Below are 23,258 nucleotides of genomic sequence, written 5' to 3' on the forward strand. Positions count from 1 at the left end.
CAGTTCAAACCCATGGCCACTCGGACCATAAATTTGCCATTCAAGACCCATATATGTGTTCCCAGTTCAAACCCGTGGCCACTTGGCCCATAAAAATGCCATGCAGGACCCATGTATGTGTTCCATGATCAAACCCATGCCCACATGGCCCATAAAACTTCTATGCAGGATCCATATATGCATTCCTAGTTCAAACCCATGCCCATTCGGCCCATAAATGTGCCATTCAAGACCCATATATGTGTTCCCAGTTCAAACCCATGCCCACTCGGCCCATAAATGTGCCATTCAAGACCCATATATGTGTTCCCAGTTCAAACCTATGCCCACTCGGCCCATAAAACGTTTATGCAGGACCCATATATGCTTTCCCAGTTCAAACCCATGCCCACTCGTCCCATAAATGTGCCATTCAAGACCCATATATGTGTTCCCAGTTCAAACCCATGCCCACTTGGCCCATAAATAGGCTATGCAGGACCCATATATGTGTTCTCAGTTCAAACCCATGTTCTCAGTTCAGGACCCATATATGTGTTCTCAGTTCAAACCCATGAAGGCCCCCATGGGGCCCATGTAATCAGCTCATATGGGCTTCCTATGTGGGACTCATACTACAAAACCTACATGGGACCCGCTGATTTCACCCAGCCAAAGCCCATGCCCACACAGTAACCATGGAACCCGTACTTAACCCATCTGGGCCCCACATGTCATTGCTGGCTGGGAGGTACAGCAATTATAGTACTTAATATCGTTGGAGTTGGATTTTTTTTTTTTATTGTATATTTCTATGTGAAACACAGATCCTGTATCTAGACAAATGTCATTCTCAATTAGTAGTTGGAATATCCAGGGTTTGTACTCCACAACTTTTGGGGATAAAACTATAGATCCTGAATTTGTAAAAAGTGTAAATAATTTAGATATCATCATTCTACATGAAACATGGAACCATTCATATTTACTATCTAATTGTCCTAATAATTACATTAAATTTTCTGTACCTTCTGTAAAAAAAAAAGAGATTCAGGGGGAACATTAATTTGGCATAAAGCACAATAAAAAAAATGATATCTCACCAGTTAAAAAACTCACATTTGGATAAAAGTCAACAGAGGTATAGTTAATAGTACCAGAGATATATATTTATGGGCAATCTACATCCCACCCTCAAACTCCCCCTATTACACTGAGGAGATTTTTCAAGAACTTCAAAAGGAGATGATTAATTTCCAGTCATTGGGTCACATCTTAATATGTGGAGAACTCAATGCAAGAACTGGAAAAGAGAAAGACTACATTGAAATAGATGGAAACAAATACATATTCGGCCAAATCTCCCCAGTCCCAGCTCACACAATACCACAAAGACAAAGTTTTGATAATATTATAAACAAAAATGGAAAACAAGTTCTCCAGATATGGAAAAGCCTGGGCTTATACATCGTTAATGGAAGGACCCGTGGTGACTCTCTGGGGAGAATGACCTATTCCTCTGTGTTAGGTAACAGTGTGGTGGATTATACCATAACCGATATCGACCCAGAGGACATCAATGCATTTGTAGTTTTACCACAACTTCCCTTTTCAGATCACTGCCAAACAAAACTTTATTTAAATACGTCTACAAAGTATGGCATTTTACCAGAATCAGAAACCAGCAAAATGTATGACCTCCACCAAAAATATATATGGAAAAAATGCAGCAACATAGAGGATTATTTAACTGCACTTGACAGTACAGAAATCAGATCAAAACTTAATCTCTACAAATTCCCATGCACAAAAGATGGAGTAAATTTGACTACACAGCATTTAAACAATATATTGAATGAATTAGCTACAAAATCAAATCTCAAAATAATTAACTATAGTAACAAAATAACAAAATACAAACCTTTAAAAGAAAAATGGTATGATAATGAATGTGTTTATGCTAGAAAACAACAAAGACTATTATCTAACCAAAAACACAGAGAACCCCATGAGAGTCAAATACGGGTCCAATACCATCAGGCACTAAAATACTACAAAATACTATTCAATAAAAAAAAGAGCTTTACAGATCTGAAGATTAACAAAATAGAAGAAGCCATTGACCAACCATTGACGTCTTCTGGAATTTGTGGAATAAATTCAGTCCAAAACAAACTAAAGATAAATTAACATTAAAGCTGCGAGCAGCAATGGACGGGCCCAGTTATGAAAGGGGGCGTGGCTTAAGCATAGGGGGGCGTGCCAAACTATGACCAATGAATAAGGAAGTCTCTGCTAAGTTCAATGATACCGCACATAAGACTCTACCATAAACGGGTCACCATTTATGAAAGGGGGCATGGCTAAGCACAGAAGGGTGGGCCAAACCATCACCAATGAAGAATGAAGTCTCTGCTGAGTTCAATGATACCTCACACAAGGGTATATCTTAAACGGTTGGAATGTTATGAAAGGGGGTGTGGCTTAAGCATAGGGGGGTGGGCCAAACCATCACCAATGAAGAAGGAACTCTCTGCCGAGTTCAATGACACCTCACACAAGACTCTACCTTAAACGGTTCAAATGTTATGAAAGGAGGCGTGGCCTGAGTAAGTGGGCGTGGTTAAAGTTTAAGGGGCGGCTGAGTATGCTATGACCAAAAGTCAATTTTGGCCTGTAGGTGTCCTCAGGCCTGGACCGTTGTCCATCGTGAGAAATTTCGGGCAGATACGACAACGTACGCTCAAGTTACAACAACTTCTTTGTTTATCGCTAAACACTCAAAATGGCCACCACGCCCACACCGTCTGACAAAAAGTTTTTCTTTTAATAACTTTTCATCGTTAAGGTGTTGGGATGGTACAGACCAAGTTTGAAGTCCATCGGATGAAATCTCTAGGAGGAGTTCGTTAAAGTATAGCACCTTGACTTTTAGGCCTACTTCCTGTTGCCACTAGGGGGTGCTATGACTTTAAGTAAATATCAGCCTTTATTTGTCCTCAGGGTTGGACTCTTATGAATCCTGAAAAGTTTCGAGGTAATCTGACAACGTACACTCGAGTTACACCCACTTCCTGTTTCGGCGGTGAAACGCACAAAATGGCCGCCCTGCCACAGCCACGCCCTATGACGAAAAGTTTTTCTTTTAACAACTTTTCATCTTTAACATCTTAAGATGGCACAGACCGAGTTTGAAGTTGATCGGATGAAATCTCTAAGAGGAGTTCGTTAAAGTACAACACGTGGAAATGGCCAAAATCACACTAATTTCAAACATTTAATTCAAAATGGCGGACTTCATGTTGGGTTTAGGGTATGGCTCTAATGAAGTTTTTTGTACATCTTGACATCCCAGCCAGCAATGACATGTGGGGCCCAGATGGGTTAAGTACGGGTTCCATGGTTACTGTGTGGGCATGGGCTTTGGCTGGGTGAAATCAGCGGGTCCCATGTAGGTTTTGTAGTATGAGTCCCACATAGGAAGCCCATATGAGCTGATTACATGGGCCCCATAAGGGACAGGCATGGGCCAATTGGTCATGGGTTTGAACTGAGAACACATATATGGGTCCTGCATAGCCTATTTATGGGCCAAGTGGGCATGGGTTTGAACTGGGAACACATATATGGGTCTTGAATGGCACATTTATGGGCCGAGTGGGCATGGGTTTGAACTGGGAGTGCATATATGGATCCTGCATGGCATTTTTATGGGCCATGTGGGCATGGGTTTAATCTGGGAACACATATATGGGTCCTGCATGGCAGAGGCGCAAAGTAACTATGTAGGCCTATTGAGTTATGTAATTACTTACTGTACAATTTTTAGTAACTTGTAGTAACTCTACATTTAGGCTAATCAAGCATGTTGAGATTTAGTAATTGTAACTCAATACATTTCAAGTCACGCTAGTCACCAAAGAACAAACATTGCATAGATCTTTCGCCAAAACAATCCATCAGTCATTTTTGTTAGTTGTGCAGAAAATGAAAAATGTAACTTCCCAAAAATGTAAAAAACTTCAAAATATGTCAAAGTTTACGCTGTGTTGAATTATGCTGATTAGTGGACTCTCAGAAAGGTTGCAGGCCTACCGTAACACTTCAAATAATAGCCCAGTCCCAGACGCCTGTCCCTTGGGGCAGAAACACATATTTAGACAAATAACTATGCTCGATATTATCGACTGATATTGGCTTTAAAATTCAATATCGGTAAATATCGGTATCGGTTTTTGAAATGGTTTAAAATGACTAAAGTATGTAATTTTATACCTTATTGGAAAGCTTGTTTCCTCTCAAAGCGAATGCAGACAAAATTTGGGCGTAGGTTGTTGGCCAACCAGCATACACACAGGGTTTGTAGAGTAAATAAATTCTTGAGCAGGGCAGATCTAAGCCCCAATGAGTGGAATGAGTTGAATTTGTTCTTGTGTGGATATTTGTTTTCAGTTTACCTCAGTCAAAGAAATGTTCAGTTGGCATCTTCTCTCGAAGGGGTAGTAAGCACCGCACCCCAGTTAGCCTACGGTTGCTGGCTAGTCCTTCAAAACATTCAAATTACCAATCAAGGGAGTCATGGAACAGTGGACAGTAAGCCTATAAACGATCATATGTTTCGTATCTGTATCGGCTAATATCGGTATCGGAAATTAAGCATTGGACAATATTGGTATATCGGATATCGGTACAAAAATAAAATGTCAAGCATCCCTACAAATAACCCCATACGGTTATCCACATCCCATAGATGCCTGTCCCAATGGTCTATTTGATCAAATAAAACTCTGGGATCCTATTCGAAGTTTTACGGTACTTCATTTTTGAAGATGAGGCCAAATAGCTCACAGACAGCTAGTCCCTTTATGGACATGAATATGATGCATTTATTACCTCTTAGGAAATTGTAATTCAATATTTGTTAGAAGAGGACTTGCAGGAGGCCTCATCATCAATCTGTCTTCCACTTCTGTGTTGATAGATGTCCTTGGACCAAGGAGTAGCATGTGTTTCTATCAAGGTGTAGCTCATACACCAACAATGACTGATGTGTTGGCTGTAAAAGGTACAGTAGATCTGTTTGAGAAAAAAAAAATGAGGGAAAAACACTTGTTTTGTATCTAATCAATTATTAATGATTAATAGATTGTTGGCATTTTAACTTTTGGTAAAGGAAAACACACATCAAGCCCTAGTCTGGAGAAGTGACGGTGGTTAAAAGTAACTAATACTCTGAGTTTTTTTTTTTTTTTTTTTTTTACAAATTGTACTTTTACTTGAGTATTTCTCTAACACCAGTACTTTTACTTGTAACAAAGTAATATGTTAGCAATGTAACAGTACTTGTACTTGAGTACAGATTTTCAGTACTCTTTCCGCCTGTTATGCACACAACACCTAATTAGGCTCATTCATAATGAAGCCAGCGGAGCAGTTAACGTTTGTTAATTCTCTCAATTTACGAATTTTACTGTATTTAATTGTTATTTGGTTAGGCAGTTCTTAGGACATCTATAAGGGGCCTGTATGCAAAGGCCTTGTTTCGCGCTCAAAACGTTAGCAGTCCATTCGGAAAGCACTTCACATGACTTCAAGGAGAACTTCTATCAGACATTCACAAATTGAGGTGAGTTGAAATATTATTTTGCCAGAAAAATAACACGGCAGATTGTACAGTGGTCTGTATTTTTGGTTTGTGCTGTTTAATCTGATGTAGAATCTAACCAAAAGGAAAAACAGCGGGAGAGGTTGGACAATAATTAATATATCACGATAGACGAAGCTCTGGAGCAGACCCGCGCGCCGCTTAGTGTTCGCTCTCTCTGGATAAAGACGAGCAGCAGCACAGACACCAGGGGCATCGGACCGGGGTAAAACCAATACTGATTACCAGGGCCCTTGAAAAGTCTGCATATTTTTATTTCCTAATAACATTTCATAATGCATATCAGATGAAATGTAAAGCTAGTGTATTGGCAGAATAACTTGGTTGATTGACTGACTATTTTGTATACAAAAAGGTCTCACCCCCCCCCCCTTGCTAATGTGCCAAATGGTTTAGTCCACCTGCATGCATTACGTTAGCTAGTTCAGTTGAGCGTCTGGTGGAGCGCAAACTTCTGCTGTAGAAATGTCTTTTTCAAAAAGAAAGCCAAATCATGCTACCAAAAAGAAAGGAAAGACAGGAGGAGAGAAAACAGAATGAGGGGAAACAATTGGTAACTGACTTCTTTTCAAAGAAAGGTGAGCACTAACTGGAAAAGAAATCCATGGTGCTTGTCAGGGACCAAGCAGTTAGGCATGAGGAGTCGCAAGGAGATTTCAAAAAAGGGGTTTTTATTTTACCCACAAAAAATTCTGACAACAAATAAAGATAAAGTTTGGGCCCTTAAAAGAGGTCAAACAAACAAACTGAACTTAAGCTCTGAACATAACAAACTCAAAAATACAACTGACCTCCTATACAAGAAACAAAGGGGACTTATATACTGGGTGATCAGACCAGGTTTGACACCCAGGGGGAGACTAACAATAACACTAATATGTAAATTACAAATAACAAAAGAAAACAACTAAACACTTACTCCAAAAGAAATGTAATCTTAATTAACATTAACTGAATAAATTTACTAAAGACAATACAAATCAAAACTCAAATATCTTGAGGACAAATAAAGCGAACTCCCCCCTGACATAACAAGTAGTGGTAGAGTCCAATTTAGCCACCACCCCTATAAAGCTGCTGTAGTTCCAGACGCCACCCCTCTGTCCCTGCAGCCTGCATGCCTTACTCCAGGGTGTGGAATCCACAACACTGGTAAGCTCAAAGAAGGGCAGGTGGGGCCCAAATGGGTCTGACATGAAGTGCCCAATTAAGACCCATGCAGTACCCTAACAGGTCCCACTTTTAGTATGTCTGGGCTTCCACGGCTTGCCCCAATGTGGATCCTGGGTGCAAGGCCATAATGGGGCCCACATTTGCCGCCCATGAAGCCCTCATCTGGGCCCCACATGTCATTGCTGGCTGGGCTATTATATACATATATGTGTTCTTTGGTTTCTAATAATTTTGAAGGACCATGTTAATTTAACAGTTTTGTGCACAGCAAGGTGACTAGGTCTCTTATGTGGTTTGGATTCCAGTGGGCAGATGGTGGTATTGGTGCTCTGGCAGCTATGGCGTAGCTCTCTCTTTGGCTGGGGGGCTGAGGCATGTAGGTAGGTAGCTCCCACTGTGGACGGTGACTTCATTAGGTAGATAAGTCTCTCTGGGAGGGGGGGGCTGTGGCTGGTAGGTAGCACTCTCTCTTTGGATAGTGGGTTGTGTTAGGTAGATTTCTTGGTTTGTTTGGTTGTACTGTTGTTGTGGTTGTTTTGTGTAGTGGGGCTGCTGAGGGTCCATCTGCTGGGTAGGCTGACGTCTGCGTGGGTGAAGAGTTTCCTGATTGAGTGGAGTTTCTTCTGCGGTCAGGTGTGGATGTGGATGTGCCTCGGCCTAGGGCTGTGTCTTTGAGGCTCTTTGCAAATAGCCCCACAGCTCTCTCACTGAGGTGGATGTGGTCACATAGGTGCTGCTGAAGTATGTCTCTGTGGAGGGCTACATGGATGTTCTGCAGTTGTGTGCATTTCTTTCTAATCTCAGCATTGATTGTGTTAATTGTGTGTTGGGGTGTGTCAGTCCTTGGAAGTAAAGATGATATAGTTATTCATGCTCTGGGGTATTTCTCTCTCGCTTTCCTTGCCACCTGCCACAGTGCTGTTGGTAAGTCGCTGATCCTTGCAGTCAGGTCGTTGGTCCCTGTGTAGCTCCACATCTTGATACCTCTGTTTGGATAGCTGCTCAATAGCCTTCTTCGTGGTAGGGCTCCAGAGTTTCATTGCTTCTTGCCCTGGGAAGAGGCGTTTTAAGTCAATGTGTTTCCCGTTTGAGTCGCACATTAGGGGGCGATGATCTCCCAGCTCTTGTCTCAGGGCGTGGACCTCAGCCTGTAGAGTCTGCAGCTGGTAGCTCTGGGTGGGGGAGTGTTGGCTGAGATCCTCCATCACTCTGCACAGGGCTAACCTCAGGGCCTGGTTGTCTCTCTCTCTCTCTCTCTCTCTCTCTCTCTCTCTCTCTCTCTCTCTCTCTCTCTCTCTCTCTCTCCTCCCACCCAAAAACACACCAACACGTGGCTCAGAGGCTGGCTGGATGGCCGAGCGAGGAAGAGCTCAATTTGTTTTTCGTACTCATTTTTGCGTGAAATCCTTTTGGTTTCTTTATGGGCAGCGACATCAGTAAACGCAGTAAGGTGAGTCGGTCCGAGTCTGTCTGATTGGATGTATTTACATGCTGATATATCATGGATATGGTTGATGAGTAAATGTCAGCTAATAAGTAATAGCTATAACAGATAGTAACAATAGGTTACAAAGATGTTTGAAGCAGTGACACAATATTGATCTTGTGCATTGGATGTTTTTCTGAAGCGTTTTTAGAAAATGTACATACAGTTAGGTCTTTTTCTTTAAAAGGTAGGGAGTGAGATATAAAGAAATCCATGTTGCACAGATTGTGTATAATCCAAGATGACACAAGCTGCATGGGCCGGAGAGTCATGTCCACTGCATCGAAGTAAAGTCTTGTCAAAAAGGGACTGGCCTTCCTTTTGATGCTCTCTTTGATTTTGTGCAGCGTTGATTGAAATGGCTGCAGCTGGTTATCAGCTTCAGGTATCATAATCATTGGAAAATGTGTTTATTATTGTCTTTTTACAGTTAAAAACGTAATTTCCTACATTTTGTTTTTATTACATTTCTTAGACTGAATGAAGCTGCTGCAGATTTTATTTCTATTTATGTATGAAGGTATGCAGTATATTATGCAAAGTTTTGTTTTTGTTAGATCTTTGTACAGAACTGCAGACAAGTAACTACAGCCTGAAAATTTATTATAGAGTTGGTGACTATGGAATTGATGATTTAAAATAATATTTGCATGCATATAGCCTATCTTATGAAATCATCCCTATTATAAGCAATGGTGAAAATAATACTCAGATGTTTCACATAAGTAAACATTTTAGCAATGTTAAAATGTTCTGTATTAAAAAGCTTTATTAAGCACAAAAGTTCATCAGCAAAATGTGCTTTTAGTATCAAAAGAAAACCGACATAATGCAACAAAATGGCTCTTTTTAGATAGATTATTATACATTTAATCATATGACTATTTGTACTCATGCATTAACATGTAAGAATTGTGATATAGCTGATTGAATCAGATTGTATTTTAATCAAATGCTTATCTATCTGCAAAGTTACTTTAGCTCTGAAATTAATGTAGTAAAACAGAAAAATAGGTGTTTCCCTCTAAAATGTATTGGAGTATATAAAGTGGCATACAATCAAACTTAATGAATTTATTAACTTAATTACATTCCACCCCTCATGCCATTATAAAGCATTATTGTTGTCTAGAGGGAGGGAGCAGCAGCTCAGCGTCGACTCAGTCATGGGTTCCTCTCAGACATGGGGGGGCTCCATCACACACAGACTGGGACACTCAGCGGTGTATTCTGGGCCTGTGGGACCGGAGAGCAGAGCGCCCGTCCCCACACTCCTGCTGCCTCCAGAGGACACAGAGACGACTCATCCAGCTTCCATCTGTCTTTCTGCCTGAGTTCCCACAGCGTGGACTTCCTGGACGAGACCACTTCCAGGTACCACAACACATGAAGGTTCAGCACAATTTAAACATTTTTAAATAAAGCAAAGTAGTGGAAACATTGAGATTATATCTGTGCTCACCGATCCTGGGTTTCATAGCCAAAGGCTCATATGGACCCATCCTGAAAGTGAAGGACATTACCAAAGAGAAGACCTATGCTGTTAAGGTAATAATTAGTACTATAGCAGCAAGAAGAACAACATAAAATACTTTTTTTTTGTACTCATTTTTTCATTGTTGCACAGGTTCTACCAAAGTCCGACATCTTAAAACATGGAGTGCTGGAGCAGTCAAAAGAAGAAGTCATCATTCAGGTATCGCCGTGTAAAACTCTCAGCTGTGGAAGTACTGTTACTTTACTGTTCTTATGCGCTGCAACCATTAGTTGACTGAAATAACTATTTCGTTTTTTGATTTATATTTTGATTTATCATTTCAATAAAGATTTATTGCTTGTTCTTATCATAGCCTATGGTTGTAAATTAATGTTTTTGGTTCAAACAAGCTCTAAGGACACATCTTTCCTGATGGCTGTTTTTTCAGAACTGTTTGGCATTTCGACTAATAAATAAACCAGTGAATCAAGAAAATAATTTGCAGGTTAAACTATGATGCAAAGAATTATGAGTTGCAGACCTACTTACATACTTAAGTATAAGTTATATTACTCAACAGTCAAAATCTAAATAAAACATTTAAAAATGGCTCAAAGTACGAGCTAGATGAAAGTGATGTCCAGACGTGCAGTTATGATCAAAGAACAAAGAGGTAAATGTTTGAATGATGTCTGAATGATTCAGTATTTTTCTGTCCTCACTCTTTTAGACGTATATCATTTGGATTATAGGAAGTTCCCTGTCCACCTCTCAGTGTTAGATTCACTCTCACTCTGTGTGTCGACTGTTGCATTGCAGCGGCAGATCAAACACCCATTCATCCACAATCTGCAGGACTGCTGGCAGACACAGCACCATCTCTTCATTAGTAAGTTAATAGCATAAGTATAAACGCTGGCACAGTTCAACCCCTCTTCCCTTGAACTATCCTTTTCTTCTTTAAGTTTCTGAGGTCTTTCTGGTCCCATAGTAACATAAAGTAGTCTGGATAAATCTCAGTGGTGATATGGAAGAGGTGCACTGCCATCTAATGAGAGTGCTGGGTAAAGCTCAGATTCTGCACTGCCTGCATGACTTTCCAGTGTTTACCAACCATGATCATACATTGATATCTATCCATTTAAAGTGTATTACAGTTTTTTTCCATTTGCTAAAACACAATTTTGCAAACTAGGCTGGTTTTATCAAAATACTTAACACAATTCACACCCAAACTGCGAAATACCTCATATATCCTGTACAATGAAGCACTGCAACCAAAACTACATATAGCATTATCAAAATCAAACTTTTGCACCAAATGGCACACACCTCATTCATATTACCAGATCTTTGTCTAACCAACTACACACTGCTGGGCATCATGAAAAGCACTCTCATCTTTAGTATGCTTTACTATAATACTAAAATAGTTCAAATTCTAGAAAATTCTTCAGATTGTTCAAATGCACAGAACTATTTGCACACACACACACACACACATGATGTTGAAACAAAAATCTGCTCTCAAGTCAGACAGTTTTCCAGCTGATTCCAGCAGCCTTCAGGATGAACCGGAAGTGACAGAAACACTGTGGTCCGATTCCGATTTACTAAAATGTTATCAGACCCGTATATGTCTCCAGTTGTTTTTATAAAGACAGAGTAGCTGTCAAAATGCTCTACATGTGATCTGGTGCTGATTTTAATTAACAACACACTGTAGATGATCCATAATCTGAACAGATTTTTTTTTTTTTTTAATTGAGGAGTAAAGCATTATACATTGAAACCATGAAAGTTACTTTTTTTTTTTCTCCTGTGTTTTTAACTATAATGACCCCCCCCTCACCCCCAAAACATCTTTCCCCTGGGCAGCTTGACTACAACAGAATAACAATGCATCTGGTTACAAAGACAGAATATAACCATTATGTCACTATACCATTTCAAGGCATGTACCCATGTATACCAATCTAAACAAAAGTACTGGTGACAAAAGTATCATTATTGCAGTATAAACTGAAAATAAATAAAAATAGTAATAATTTTTCCATTCTGTGAGACAAACTACACAAGGGTCAAAACAACATATACAGTGTTACAGAAGGGTATAAAGCGAGAGATGCATGGAAAATAGGTTAGCTGGGTAATTCTTTCAAATTTTTAAAATATGACAAAATAGGTTCCCATTTCAAATAAAATCTGTCCACAGATCCCTTAAGTGAAAATTGTATCTTTTCTAATTTTAAAAAGAACATCACATCCTCTAGCCAAACTGTTGCAGATGGTGGGGTAGGGGATTTCCAACTTAACAAAATTCTTCTGCGGGCCAATAAGGAGGTATAAGCAATGATGTCCCTCTGGGTTGCAGTTAGGGTAATTGTTATAGAGTCACTGGGAAATCCAAAAATAGCTATTAAAGAACAAGGCCGCAGTGCCACCTCAAGGGCCTCACTAATAGTTTTAAAAAACAATTCCCAGTAATTATTTAGAGAGGAGCAAGACCAAAATGTGTGTGTTAGACTGGCTGGGGAGAAAGAGCACCTATCACAGGTTGCGTCTAACCCGGGATATATTCTCGCTAACCATTCCTTGTTCAAGTGAACCCTGTGAAGCACTTTAAATTGTATGAGCCCTAACCTAACAGAGGATGACGATGAGTGGACCCTTTTGAGCGCCTCCCTCCAGAAAGCCTCAGACAACTTTATGCCCAGTTCATCTTCCCATTTGGATTTAATTTTATCCAGATCATACCCTTTCAAAGACACGAGCTGGGAATACAATCTGGAAATCAATTCCGTATTATTAAAGAGAGAGTAAGACTGTCTAAGGGCTAGGTAGGGGGAAAATCATGTAAGGGTGGAAACTTGTTAACAAAATTACAAATCTGAAAGTATCTAAAAAAATGGCTTTGTGGGAGGTCGAACAGTCTGCAGAGGTTCTCGAAACTGTTAAATATACCTTCAGTATATAAATCTTTGATGCATAATAACCCGGAAGTTACCCATTGTCTAAATGATGGGTCTGTTGTAGAAGGGGGGAATAAATGATTTTTGTAAATAGGACCCAAAACTGATGCTGATGTAAATTTATAGTTTCAGCGAAATTGATTAAAGATCTTAAGAGTAGAAAGTACTACAGGGTTAGATGTGAATCGAGAAGCTTTCAAAGGTAGGGAAGAATACACTAAAGCAGGGAGAGAGGAGGAGTGACATGTTTGTGCTTCAATTAAACACCAATTTGTTTCTGGGCAATGAAACCAAAATAATATTTTCTGTATATTTGACGCCCAGTAGTAATGGGTGAAACTTGGGAGGCCTAAACCACCTACATCACGGGACCTCTGAAGAATATGTTTGTTAACTCTAGGGGTCTTATTTTCCCAAATGAAAGAGGATATAGTTTGATTAATTGAACGGGATACGGGGGTCACTGATGTAAAGCAAAAGGTCATCGACGTATAGAGACACATGATGCTCAATACCCCCTCTCCTACCCCCTGGAATGTGGTGGCTGTTTTCAAAGCTATTGAAAGAGGTTCAATCACAATGTCAAAAAGAAGTGGGGACAGTGGGCATCCCTGACGGGTCCCTCGTGTTAATGGGAAAAAGTCTGATCGAGAATAATTAGTCCGAATTGATGCCGAAGGGGAACGATATATTAATTTAATCCAAGACGTAAAAGTATTACCAAAACCAAATAAGGCCATTCAATTAGATCAAACGCCTTCTCCGCATCCAAGGAGATAACTACCTCCGGGTGCGGAGAAGTATCAGAAAGGTACATTATGTTAGCGAGTCTACGAATATTAGAGAAAGAATGGCGACCTTTAATAAATCCTGTTTGATCGTCTGAGATTATCAAGGGGAGGACATGTTCTAAACGGAATGCCAACACTTTAGCTACAATTTTAATGTCAGTGTTTAAGAGAGATATAGGACGATACGATTCACACTGGGTAGAGTCTTTGTCCTGTTTGAGAAGGAGTGTAATAGATGCTTGTGAAAAAGTTGGAGGCAGAGAACCTGCCTCCAAGGATTCTTTAAAAACCTCAAAAAGAATTGGTGCGAATTTCTTCTTAAATTTTTTATGAAAATCAATGGGATACCCATCGAGGCCTGGGGACTTACCACTCTTCATTGCCATAATGGCCCTACAAATCTCTTCAATCTCAAGGTCACGTTCTAAATCTGCTACTCTGTCAGATTGCAAAGTAGGAATATCCAAATTGTCTAAGAAATTTTCCATATCCGTTGTATGAGAAGGGAATTCAGAAGTATATAATGAAGAGTAAAAGATTTTGAAAATTGTATTAATATCTTTTGGACTACTAACTAGAGTTTGATTTGAGTCTTTTATCTGAGAAATAAGACGGGAGGCAGTTTGACGTTTCAGCTGGTGAGCCAAGAGCCGACTTGATTTGTCTCCATATTCATAGTAAAGACCACGCGTCCTCATTATTAATTGTTCTGCATGAGAAGTGGATAAAATATTCAACTTTGTCTGAAACTCAACTCTTTTTTTATGTAGTTCAGCTGTGGGAGCTTCCGAATACTGTCTGTCTAAATCTAATATGGATTGCGAGAGTGTTTTCAGCTCCTTCTTGCGTTCTTTGTTAGGATACGATGTATAAGAAATTATTTGACCCCTTAAGTAAGCCTTTAAAGTCTCCCAAAGTAACGAGTAAGACACTGTATCTGTTTTATTATATTCCAGAAAATTATCTATACTAGATGAAACAAAGTTACAGAACTTATCGTTTGATAGCAATAATGGATTAAATGCCCAGATTGGTCGTTCTCTGATGTTCAAAGGGAATTGCAGGTCCAGCACCACAGGTGCATGATCGGACATAACTATAGCTGAGTAGTCAACTTTCTTAACCATTGATTTTAACAAGCTGTCTACAAAAAAATAATCTAGTCTAGAAAAGGAATGATGAACATGAGAATAAAAGGAGAATTGTCTAGCCAACGGGTTTAAGAATCTCCAAGGATCTACACAGCCGTTCTGTTGCATAGAGAGAAGGCTATTGCCATATCGGAAACATTACTACAAGTGCTGAATCTATCCAGCTGAGGATCAAAAACACAATTTAAATCCCCAGCGAATAACAAATGATGTGTATCAAGCTTGGGAATTATCGATAGGAGACTGTTTGCAAACTGGACGTCGTCCCAATTGGGAGCGTAAACATTAACTAAAACCACTGGGATTTGAAAAAGAGACCCAGAAACAATAATGTAACGGCCATTAGGGTCACAGATTGTATCAGAAGGTAAAAACTGTACTCTTTTATTAATTAAAATTTAAATTAAAAGATTTAAGATGGGAGAAAACCTTAGCTCTTTTAACGGGACCATTTAAACCCCTGACATTCCATGTCATAAGTCTCACAGGATGACCTCTATCTTCATCACCTATATTAACTATATTATACCTAAATTAAAAGCATACATGGGTTTTGATCTAAAGCAAATTGTAGTCATGAATTGTAAATGACAAAATAAGATACAAGAAACCAGAGGTAAACAGTCCTGCCAACCACCCCTCCCTCCCAACCCCCCAAAAAGAAAAAAAAAGAGAGAAAAGATTAAACATTACTATACCTAGATCTACTTCCCCAACTGAGGATGATCGCAAATGAAACATACCAAAAAACTTCCAAAGAATGCGAACCAACAAACAAAGTCATATAAAACGGTGTCAAAAAATTATGTGCTATCTAGCCAAACAGATAAAAGAAAAGAGAAAGAAAAAAGAAAGGAGAAATGGAATGTGCGATTTTACATACACAGTACCAGCGCAACCTCGGGTTGGAAGATAACTTTACAATATGGAGCTTTTTGATTAAAGTCTATGAAACCGTTTGAAATGCTTTTTTTTTTTCCTTCTTACCCGAGGGACAGAAAAAGAAAGTCTTTGCACATTATTCTTCACCCCAATTAGAACGGTAGAACTCGTTGGCTTCTTCTGGCGTGCTGAACAAGTGTGTTTTCCCTTCGTGAGAGACCCGAAGCCTAGCAGGGTACAAGAGGCCAAATCTGACTCCCTTTTCGTAGAGCCGGGACTTCACATCTTTGAATGCCGCTCGCTTTTTCCCCATCTCAGCGCTGAAATCCTCGTGGAAAAACACCCGGCGTCCGCGAAAGAGCAACTCTCGCTGTTGCTTACTGAATCGGAGGATGCGATGCTTGTCCTGGAAGTAGTGAAAAAGAACCAGAAACATACTGGGTTTGGTCTGGTTAGCCAGACCAGTTAGGTTGGGTTGGGTCCGACTCGGTGGGCACGAGAAAGAACAAGAGGACTTGAAGAAATTTTTCCCCAGTACTTCCTCAAAAAAATCTGTCATAAATTTAATTGGATCTTGTCCTTCCAACTTTTCGGGGATGCCCACAACTCTCATATTAGATCTCCGTGAGCGATTTTCAAGGTCGTCCAGCTTTTCCTTCAGTGATACATTCTCTTTCAGTAGTGCATCCATTGAAGCCTCAACATTCACCAGCCTATCACTGTAGTCATGTAGTCCATCTTCGACCTCGCAAAGCCGCTCATCATGAATTTCGTAATATGATTTAACTTGTTCCAGTGTCGCGTTCACAGGTGACAATGCTGTATTTAAAAGTGAGTGAACCACTTGCGTCATATCAGAAAGAAGCACTGACTGGAGCCTTTCGAGATCTTCAGGTAGAGCCGTTAAGCCCTCAGGGGGCGGCGCGGCTGGAGACGCCATATCATCGGTCTTGCTCGAAGCTCCACAGTCTTTGTCGCCAGTTTTATTCCGAAGTTGCTTTCTACTTGTCATTTCAGTTCCACCTTATTTCAAGTAGTATCAGCTACCAGATAATCAACTGTAATGAATAAATATCGAAAGAATAATGACTAAATGAACGAAAGAGGTCGGGAGCTACACTCATGTGTGCCTACTCACACCATGCTTAATCCGGAAGTCCAATCTGAACAGATTTAGTCTCTCTGACTTCTAAACATAACTATCAGCCACACAGCATGTGTTCTGTACAGAATAAGCTTTTAAATCAGACAAATCGCAGTTAAAATCCCTCCAATTCAAAATCAATAAAAAGTTTATATAAAACGTCATCATGTTGAGTCGATTCTGAACCAATCAGCTGTTAGATCAGCTGAGAGACCGGCGTTTCCCAGCATGCCCTGGGTCCGCCTGGGTCTTGCACAATGGGGGTAAGCTTCGCTTCAGAACTTGAACCTCCTATGGCGCCATTTTGATGCTGCAACAATATCACCTCCCGTTAGCATCACATTGACTCCCATTCATTTTGGCGTCCCTTTGACAGAGAATAACTTTACATCTGAAGCGTTTAAAGACTCTTTGTCCGTTGTTTATTTCTAAAGACACACGACAATGTATAAAAGGCTCCATTACCTTGTACCTCACGTTCCCTCGTAGCAGACGCTTTTATAAAAATAGGCTAAAGATTGGGTCATAACCATGAAACTTACTGTCCCACAGTAGAGGAATTACCGTATAGTACAGGAGAAGCTCGCAGGCAGTTTGGACTTACAATAGCTGTTTAGGTTTAATTACTAATGTTAACTAGCATGTTAGTGATCAATAATTACTAATGTTAACTAGCATGGGTTTCCGTGAACCATCACCTTATCGTGGTGGAGAGGTTTGTGTGTCTCTGTGAACCTGAGGGCTGTGTTGTCTGGAGCTTTGTGCTCCTGGTAGGGTCTCCCAAGGCAAAGTGGTCTCAGGTGAGGGGCCAGACAAAGAATGGTTCAAAAACCCCAATGAAAAAGCTAAGCAGAGATGAAGTGACCCTGCCCGGAGGAAGCCCGGTGCCCCCGTCTGGAGCCAGGCCCAGACGGCGGGCTCGTCGGCGAGCGCCTGGTGGCCGGGTTTGCCACGGAGCCCGGCCGGGCACAGCCCGAACAAGCTACGTGGCTCCCATCTCTCCAGCCCATGGGCCCACCACCTGTGGGAGGAACCGTTGGGGTCGGGTGCGATGCCACATGGGTGGCAGTGAAGGTCAGGGGCCTCGACGGACCAGACCCGGGCGGCAGACGCTGGCTCTGGGGACGTGGAACGTCACCTCTCTGTGGGGGAAGGAGCCGGAACTGGTGCGGGAGGTGGAGCGCTACCGGTTAGATCTGGTGGGGCTTACCTCTACGCACAGTCTTGGTTCTGGAACCATACTCCTGGATAGGGGTTGGACTCTTTTCTTCTCCGGAGTTGCCCAGGGTGTGAGGCGCCGGGCGGGTGTAGGGATACTCACAAGCCCCCGGCTGAGCGCCGTTGTGTTGGAGTTTACCCCGGTGGACGAGAGGGTCGCCTCCCTACGCCTGCGGGTTGTGGGGGGGAAAACTCTGACTGTTGTTTGTGCATATGCACCAAACAGGAGTTCGGAGTATTCGGCCTTCTTGGAGGCCTTGACTGGAGTCCTGCATGGGGCTCCAGTGGGGGACTCCATTGTTCTGCTGGGGGACTTCAACGCACGTGGGCAATGATGGAGACACCTGAGAGGCGTGATTGGGAGGAACGGCCTCCTGATCTAAACCAGAGTGGTTGTTTGTTGTTGGACTTCTGTGCTAGTCATGGATTGTCTATAACGAACACCATGTTCGAACATAGGGATGCTCATAAGTGTACCTGGTACCAGAGCACCCTAGGCTGAAGGTCAATGATCGATTTCATAATCGTTTCATCTGATCTGAGGCCGTATGTTTTGGACACTCGGGTGAAGAGAGGGGCAGAGCTGTCAACCGATCACCATCTGGTGGTGAGTTGGGTCAGAGGGTGGGGAAGACTCTGGACAGACCTGGTAAGCCCAAACGTGTAGTGCGGGTAAATTGGGAAGTCTGGAGGAGGCCCCTGTCCGACAGACTTTCAACTCACACCTCCGGGCGGAGCTTTTCGTGCATCTCTGTGGAGGCTGGGGGCATTGAACCCGAGTGGACAATGTTCAAAGTTTCCATTGCTGAAGCTGCAGCAAGGAGCTGTGGTCTTAGGGTCTTAGGTGCCTCAAGGGGCGGTAACCCACGAACACCATGGTGGACACCGGTGGTCAGGGAAGCCGTCCGACTGAAGAAGGAGTCTTTCGGGATATGTTATCCCGGAGGACTCGGAGGCAGTTGCAGGGTACCGAAGGGCCCGAAGGGCTGCAGCCTCTGCCGTGAAAGAGGCAAAGCAGCGGGTGTGGGAGAAGTTTGGAGAAGACATGGAGAAGGACTTTCGGTCGGCACCAAAGTGCTTCTGGAAAACTGTTCGCCACCTCAGGAGGGGGAAGCGGGGAACCATCCAAGCTGTGTACAGTAAGGATGGGACACTGTTGACCTCAACTGAGGAGGTAATAGGGCGGTGGAAGGAGCACTTTGAGGAACTCCTGAATCCGACTAATACGCCCTCTATGTTAGAGGCAGAGCTGGAGGATAATGGGGGATTGTCGTCGATTTCCCAGGCGGAAGTCACTGATGTAGTCAAACAACTACACAGTGGCAAAGCCCGGGATTGATGAGATCCGTCCAGAAATGCTCAAGGCTCTGGGTGTGGAGGGGCTGTCCTGGTTGACACGCCTCTTCAACATTGCGTGGAAGTCTGGGACGGTGCCAAAGGAGTGGCAGACTGGGGTGGTGGTTCCCCTTTTAAAAAGGGGGACCAGAGGGTGTGTGCCAATTATAGGGGTATCACACTTCTCAGCCTCCCTGGTAAAGTCTACTCCAAGGTGCTGGAAAGGAGGGTTCGGCCGATAGTCGAACCTCGGGTTGAGGAGGAACAATGCGGATTCCGTCCTGGTCGTGGAACAACGGACCAGCTCTTCACTCTCGCAAGGATCCTGGAGGGAGCCTGGGAGTATGCCCAACCGGTCTACATGTGTTTTGTGGATTTGGAGAAGGCGTATGACCGGGTCCCCCGGGAGATACTGTGGGAGGTGCTGCGGGAGTATGGGGTGAGGGGGTCTCTACTCAGGGCCATCCAATCTCTGTATGACCAAAGTGAGAGCTGTGTCCGGGTTCTCGGAAGTAAGTCAGACTCGTTTCAGGTGAGGGTTGGCCTCCGCCAGGGCTGCGCTTTGTCACCAATCCTGTTTGTAATATTTATGGACAGGATATCGAGGCGTAGTCGGGGTGGGGAGGGGTTGCAGTTTGGTGGGCTGGGGATCTCATCGCTGCTCTTTGCAGATGATGTGGTCCTGATGGCATCATCGGCCTGCGACCTTCAGCACTCACTGGATCGGTTCGCAACCGAGTGTGAAGCGGTTGGGATGAGGATCAGCACCTCTAAATCTGAGGCCATGGTTCTCAGCAGGAAACCGATGGAATGCCTTCTCCAGGTAGGGAATGAGTCCTTACCCCAAGTGAAGGAGCGCCTGGCTCTATAAACTGCGGCTGCCTTGATCTCGTGAGATTATCATTGCCCACGTGTGCATGACGTCAGAGCAAGTCGGATCAAGTCGTACACAAATCTAACCGGCATGCATTGGGCGGCAATCGCCGGTGATCGATTCTGCACAGACCTGGCTCATCTCGAACGAGCCTAATGATTGAGGTGTTTGGCCAGGTGGGACATATAATGGCCAATCAGCTCATGTAGTGTCATTTTGAATGGCCAACATATGACTTTATGTCAGATTGTTATGTCTTATGCAGAGAACTGTGTCCAGTGCATTTAAAAAATGCCATTTTTAATTGCAAAATGTGTGTAAAGCAGAAAATGTGTTTAGACTTTTGGAGACTTGAGAAGAGGTTCTCTTGTGTTCTCTCTGTATGTCAGTTTAAATAGTTGTGCTTTATGTGTGTGTGTGTGTGTTGTCCTCTGCAGTGTGTGACTACTGCAGCACCGGAGACTTGTACACTTACTGGTTACTGAAGGGCCGGTTTGGGGAGGATGTGGTTCGGCTTTTTGCTGCAGAGCTGGGCAGTGCGCTGGGTTAGTATTGTCATTTATATTAAGAACATGTTTACATGCTTTAATGTTCAAAAACATTAAAAAAAAACATAAATAAAATAAAACATAATTTTTCTTATACTGTCTGTCTGAATTTACCTGTATTCACCCTGTGTCTCTGAAACGTTCCATTTAGCGCCTGTCTCTTTAAGCCACCCTCCCGAAAAAACGCAGTCTGCTCTGATTGGTCAGCGTTTTCTGGGATTTCTGCATCTGCAATCTTGGCGTTTCTGCAGTCATTGCAGCCGGGGAATGACTGTAACGGCACTGTAGCAGCACTTTCTGTTGGCCGCCGACAGACTCACTTGTGTCCAAGCGGCGCGCCTGGCATGAATGGGACACTTGTCACGCAATAACCCTAGTCATCATGTGATATGAAGGTCTAGGTCGTTTTTTCTAGCTAATTATTATTGTTAAATATTCTTCTTAAACTGACCACTTGTGGTCCATCGTCAACAAAATAATATGAACAAAATATGGACAACAAAAGGGCACTTTAGCCTTGAGGGCAAAAGGGGCAGGTGCTCAAGCACAAAGTCCTGACGGCTTGTTTAAATGCACAGTTTCTTGATATTGTAACCAAAACCTGCTTTATAATCAAAAATGTATGATCAGAAAAGCTCAGAGTGAACAATGAGAGTTGATCATGTTGACCTTTAGCATTGAAATGTGTTGAGACATCAGGTTTGAGTTGGACACTGTGTTAAAAAGAGAATTTAAACATGGACATTTTCCCTCTCTGTCTTTTGTTTGTTATTTCTAGGATTTCTGCATGACGTAGGGATCATACATAGAGATGTAAAGGTATGATGTTTGATATGTACTGTACGTATTCCTATATATATGTGTATTTATGTTTTTTGATAATAATTGTACTCCTTTTCAGATGGATAACATTGTTTTAAGTGATCAAGGTAATGCTTGTCTATATTTTTGACCTCTGGCTTGTAAAAACAATAATTTTGGTCATTAGATTAAATTAGTTAACTTTTTTAATCTTCAAAGGAGGAACTGCCACAGCAATAATAAGATCAACACACAAACTACCACACATCTCAATAGGACATTGGTGTAACTCATAAGCCCGCCACTAAATAAAAAATACAATACAAATAAATACAATTGATCACTTAATGAGAAAAACTCTGACCATAAGCGAACATTCAAGAGTCTTCATTCTAAATCATCGAGTTTATAAATAGTATGTAGTCCTACATCAATTTCAGCGTGTGTTTTCAATGATTCAGGCCACCTTCGTCTGTCTGATTTTGGACTCTCGCGGCGGCTGAAACGAGGAGGAAGGGCATTTACAATATGTGGGACCATCCAATACATGGGTGAGATTTTGGTTTCATATTCTCACCTGGAGAGTGTCATTTGTGACTGGTTGAGCTACATTTTTTATGCTTCATATTCCAACAATTGGAGCCCCACCTGCGTTTCGCTCCCATTGGATTTGGTTAACCCAGGTATGAATGGGATGCACCTGTGATGCAATTTGTATGGTGTTTTTTGCTCCACTGTGCTGCATTTTATGTCTTTCTCTGAGTTATGATGGTTCAGTATCTTGAAGTTTGTTTTCCCGTTCTGTCTGAATAGCTCCTGAAGTTTTAAGTGGGGGTCCGTACAACCACGCTGCGCACTGGTGGTCTTTTGGCATTATGTTGTTCTCACTGGTGACAGGAGAGGTGATGGCACATAAACCTAATATTTTAATAGCTCAATTATTGGTCACTGGGGTTTGTGTACACCTGTCTAAGCATCTTTCCTTTTACAGTTTCCAGTACCTGCAGAGCTGGACCACAGCACCATGTTGAACACGGTCACAGAGTTTCCATATGTCCTACCTTGAGACCTTCAGCTCTGCTCTGATCTTACTGCTCACCGAGGTGTGTAAATATGATTCTCCCCTCTTTGATGTATACTCTCCCTCCCCTTTGATAGAAATATTATCATATGTATCTGTTTCAATTCCTCTTAATTGATGCAGCTTTTGTGCAAGAACCCACTGAACCGGCTTCGTAACCTGGAGTGTTTTAAGATGCAGGCCTTCTTTTGTGGCACTTCATTCGACTCTCTCATCCTTAAAAAGATGCCTGTTAAAGTAATCCTGGAGCTCAGGACTCATCCTGATTGGACATCCAAAGCAACGAGAGGCCTTTCATTGGACTACTTTGCTAACTTTGACTGCGATAAAATCCTTCATTCTCCGACAACTCTCCGAACTGTCTCCTACGTTGGCCAACATGGACCTGAGCCCAGCTACAGAGCAGGCTTGTAAAGCATAAGACTGGACTATGTTTCTGAGAAGAAGTTGACTGGAAATGAGAAACTGCAGATAATGAATATTTCTCTGATACACATCACAATGTCTTAGACTTTGCTTTTATATTTTTATAGTGGGGGAAAGTTGTCTTTTCCTCTGTATTAACCGTATTTACAGATGTGTAACCTGCTGTGTTCCTGCAGCCAACTGGCTTATTATTTCAACCACGTTCTGCTCCATTTTTATTGCTGTCAGTATATAATAAAGCAAAGTTGAAGGGTA

General features: G+C 42.0%; 1 protein-coding gene across 1 annotated transcript; it reads left to right on the forward strand.

Annotated features, from left to right (window-relative positions):
* The first annotated feature begins 677 nt into the window (after window positions 1–677).
* rskra (ribosomal protein S6 kinase related a) lies at window positions 678–23,258 on the forward strand. The gene is made up of 13 exons (XM_028572736.1): window positions 678–730; window positions 6,657–6,796; window positions 9,436–9,676; window positions 9,767–9,851; window positions 9,931–9,999; window positions 10,600–10,669; window positions 20,585–20,692; window positions 21,474–21,514; window positions 21,597–21,624; window positions 21,958–22,047; window positions 22,310–22,398; window positions 22,488–22,599; window positions 22,701–23,258. Exons 1-12 carry the CDS (start codon window positions 678–680, stop codon window positions 22,560–22,562), a joined length of 1,089 nt encoding a protein of 362 aa, XP_028428537.1. The 3' UTR covers window positions 22,563–22,599; window positions 22,701–23,258.

This window comes from Perca flavescens, chromosome 3, assembly GCF_004354835.1.
Source record: "Perca flavescens isolate YP-PL-M2 chromosome 3, PFLA_1.0, whole genome shotgun sequence".
In the NCBI taxonomy this organism is placed as follows: Eukaryota; Metazoa; Chordata; class Actinopteri; order Perciformes; family Percidae; genus Perca; species Perca flavescens.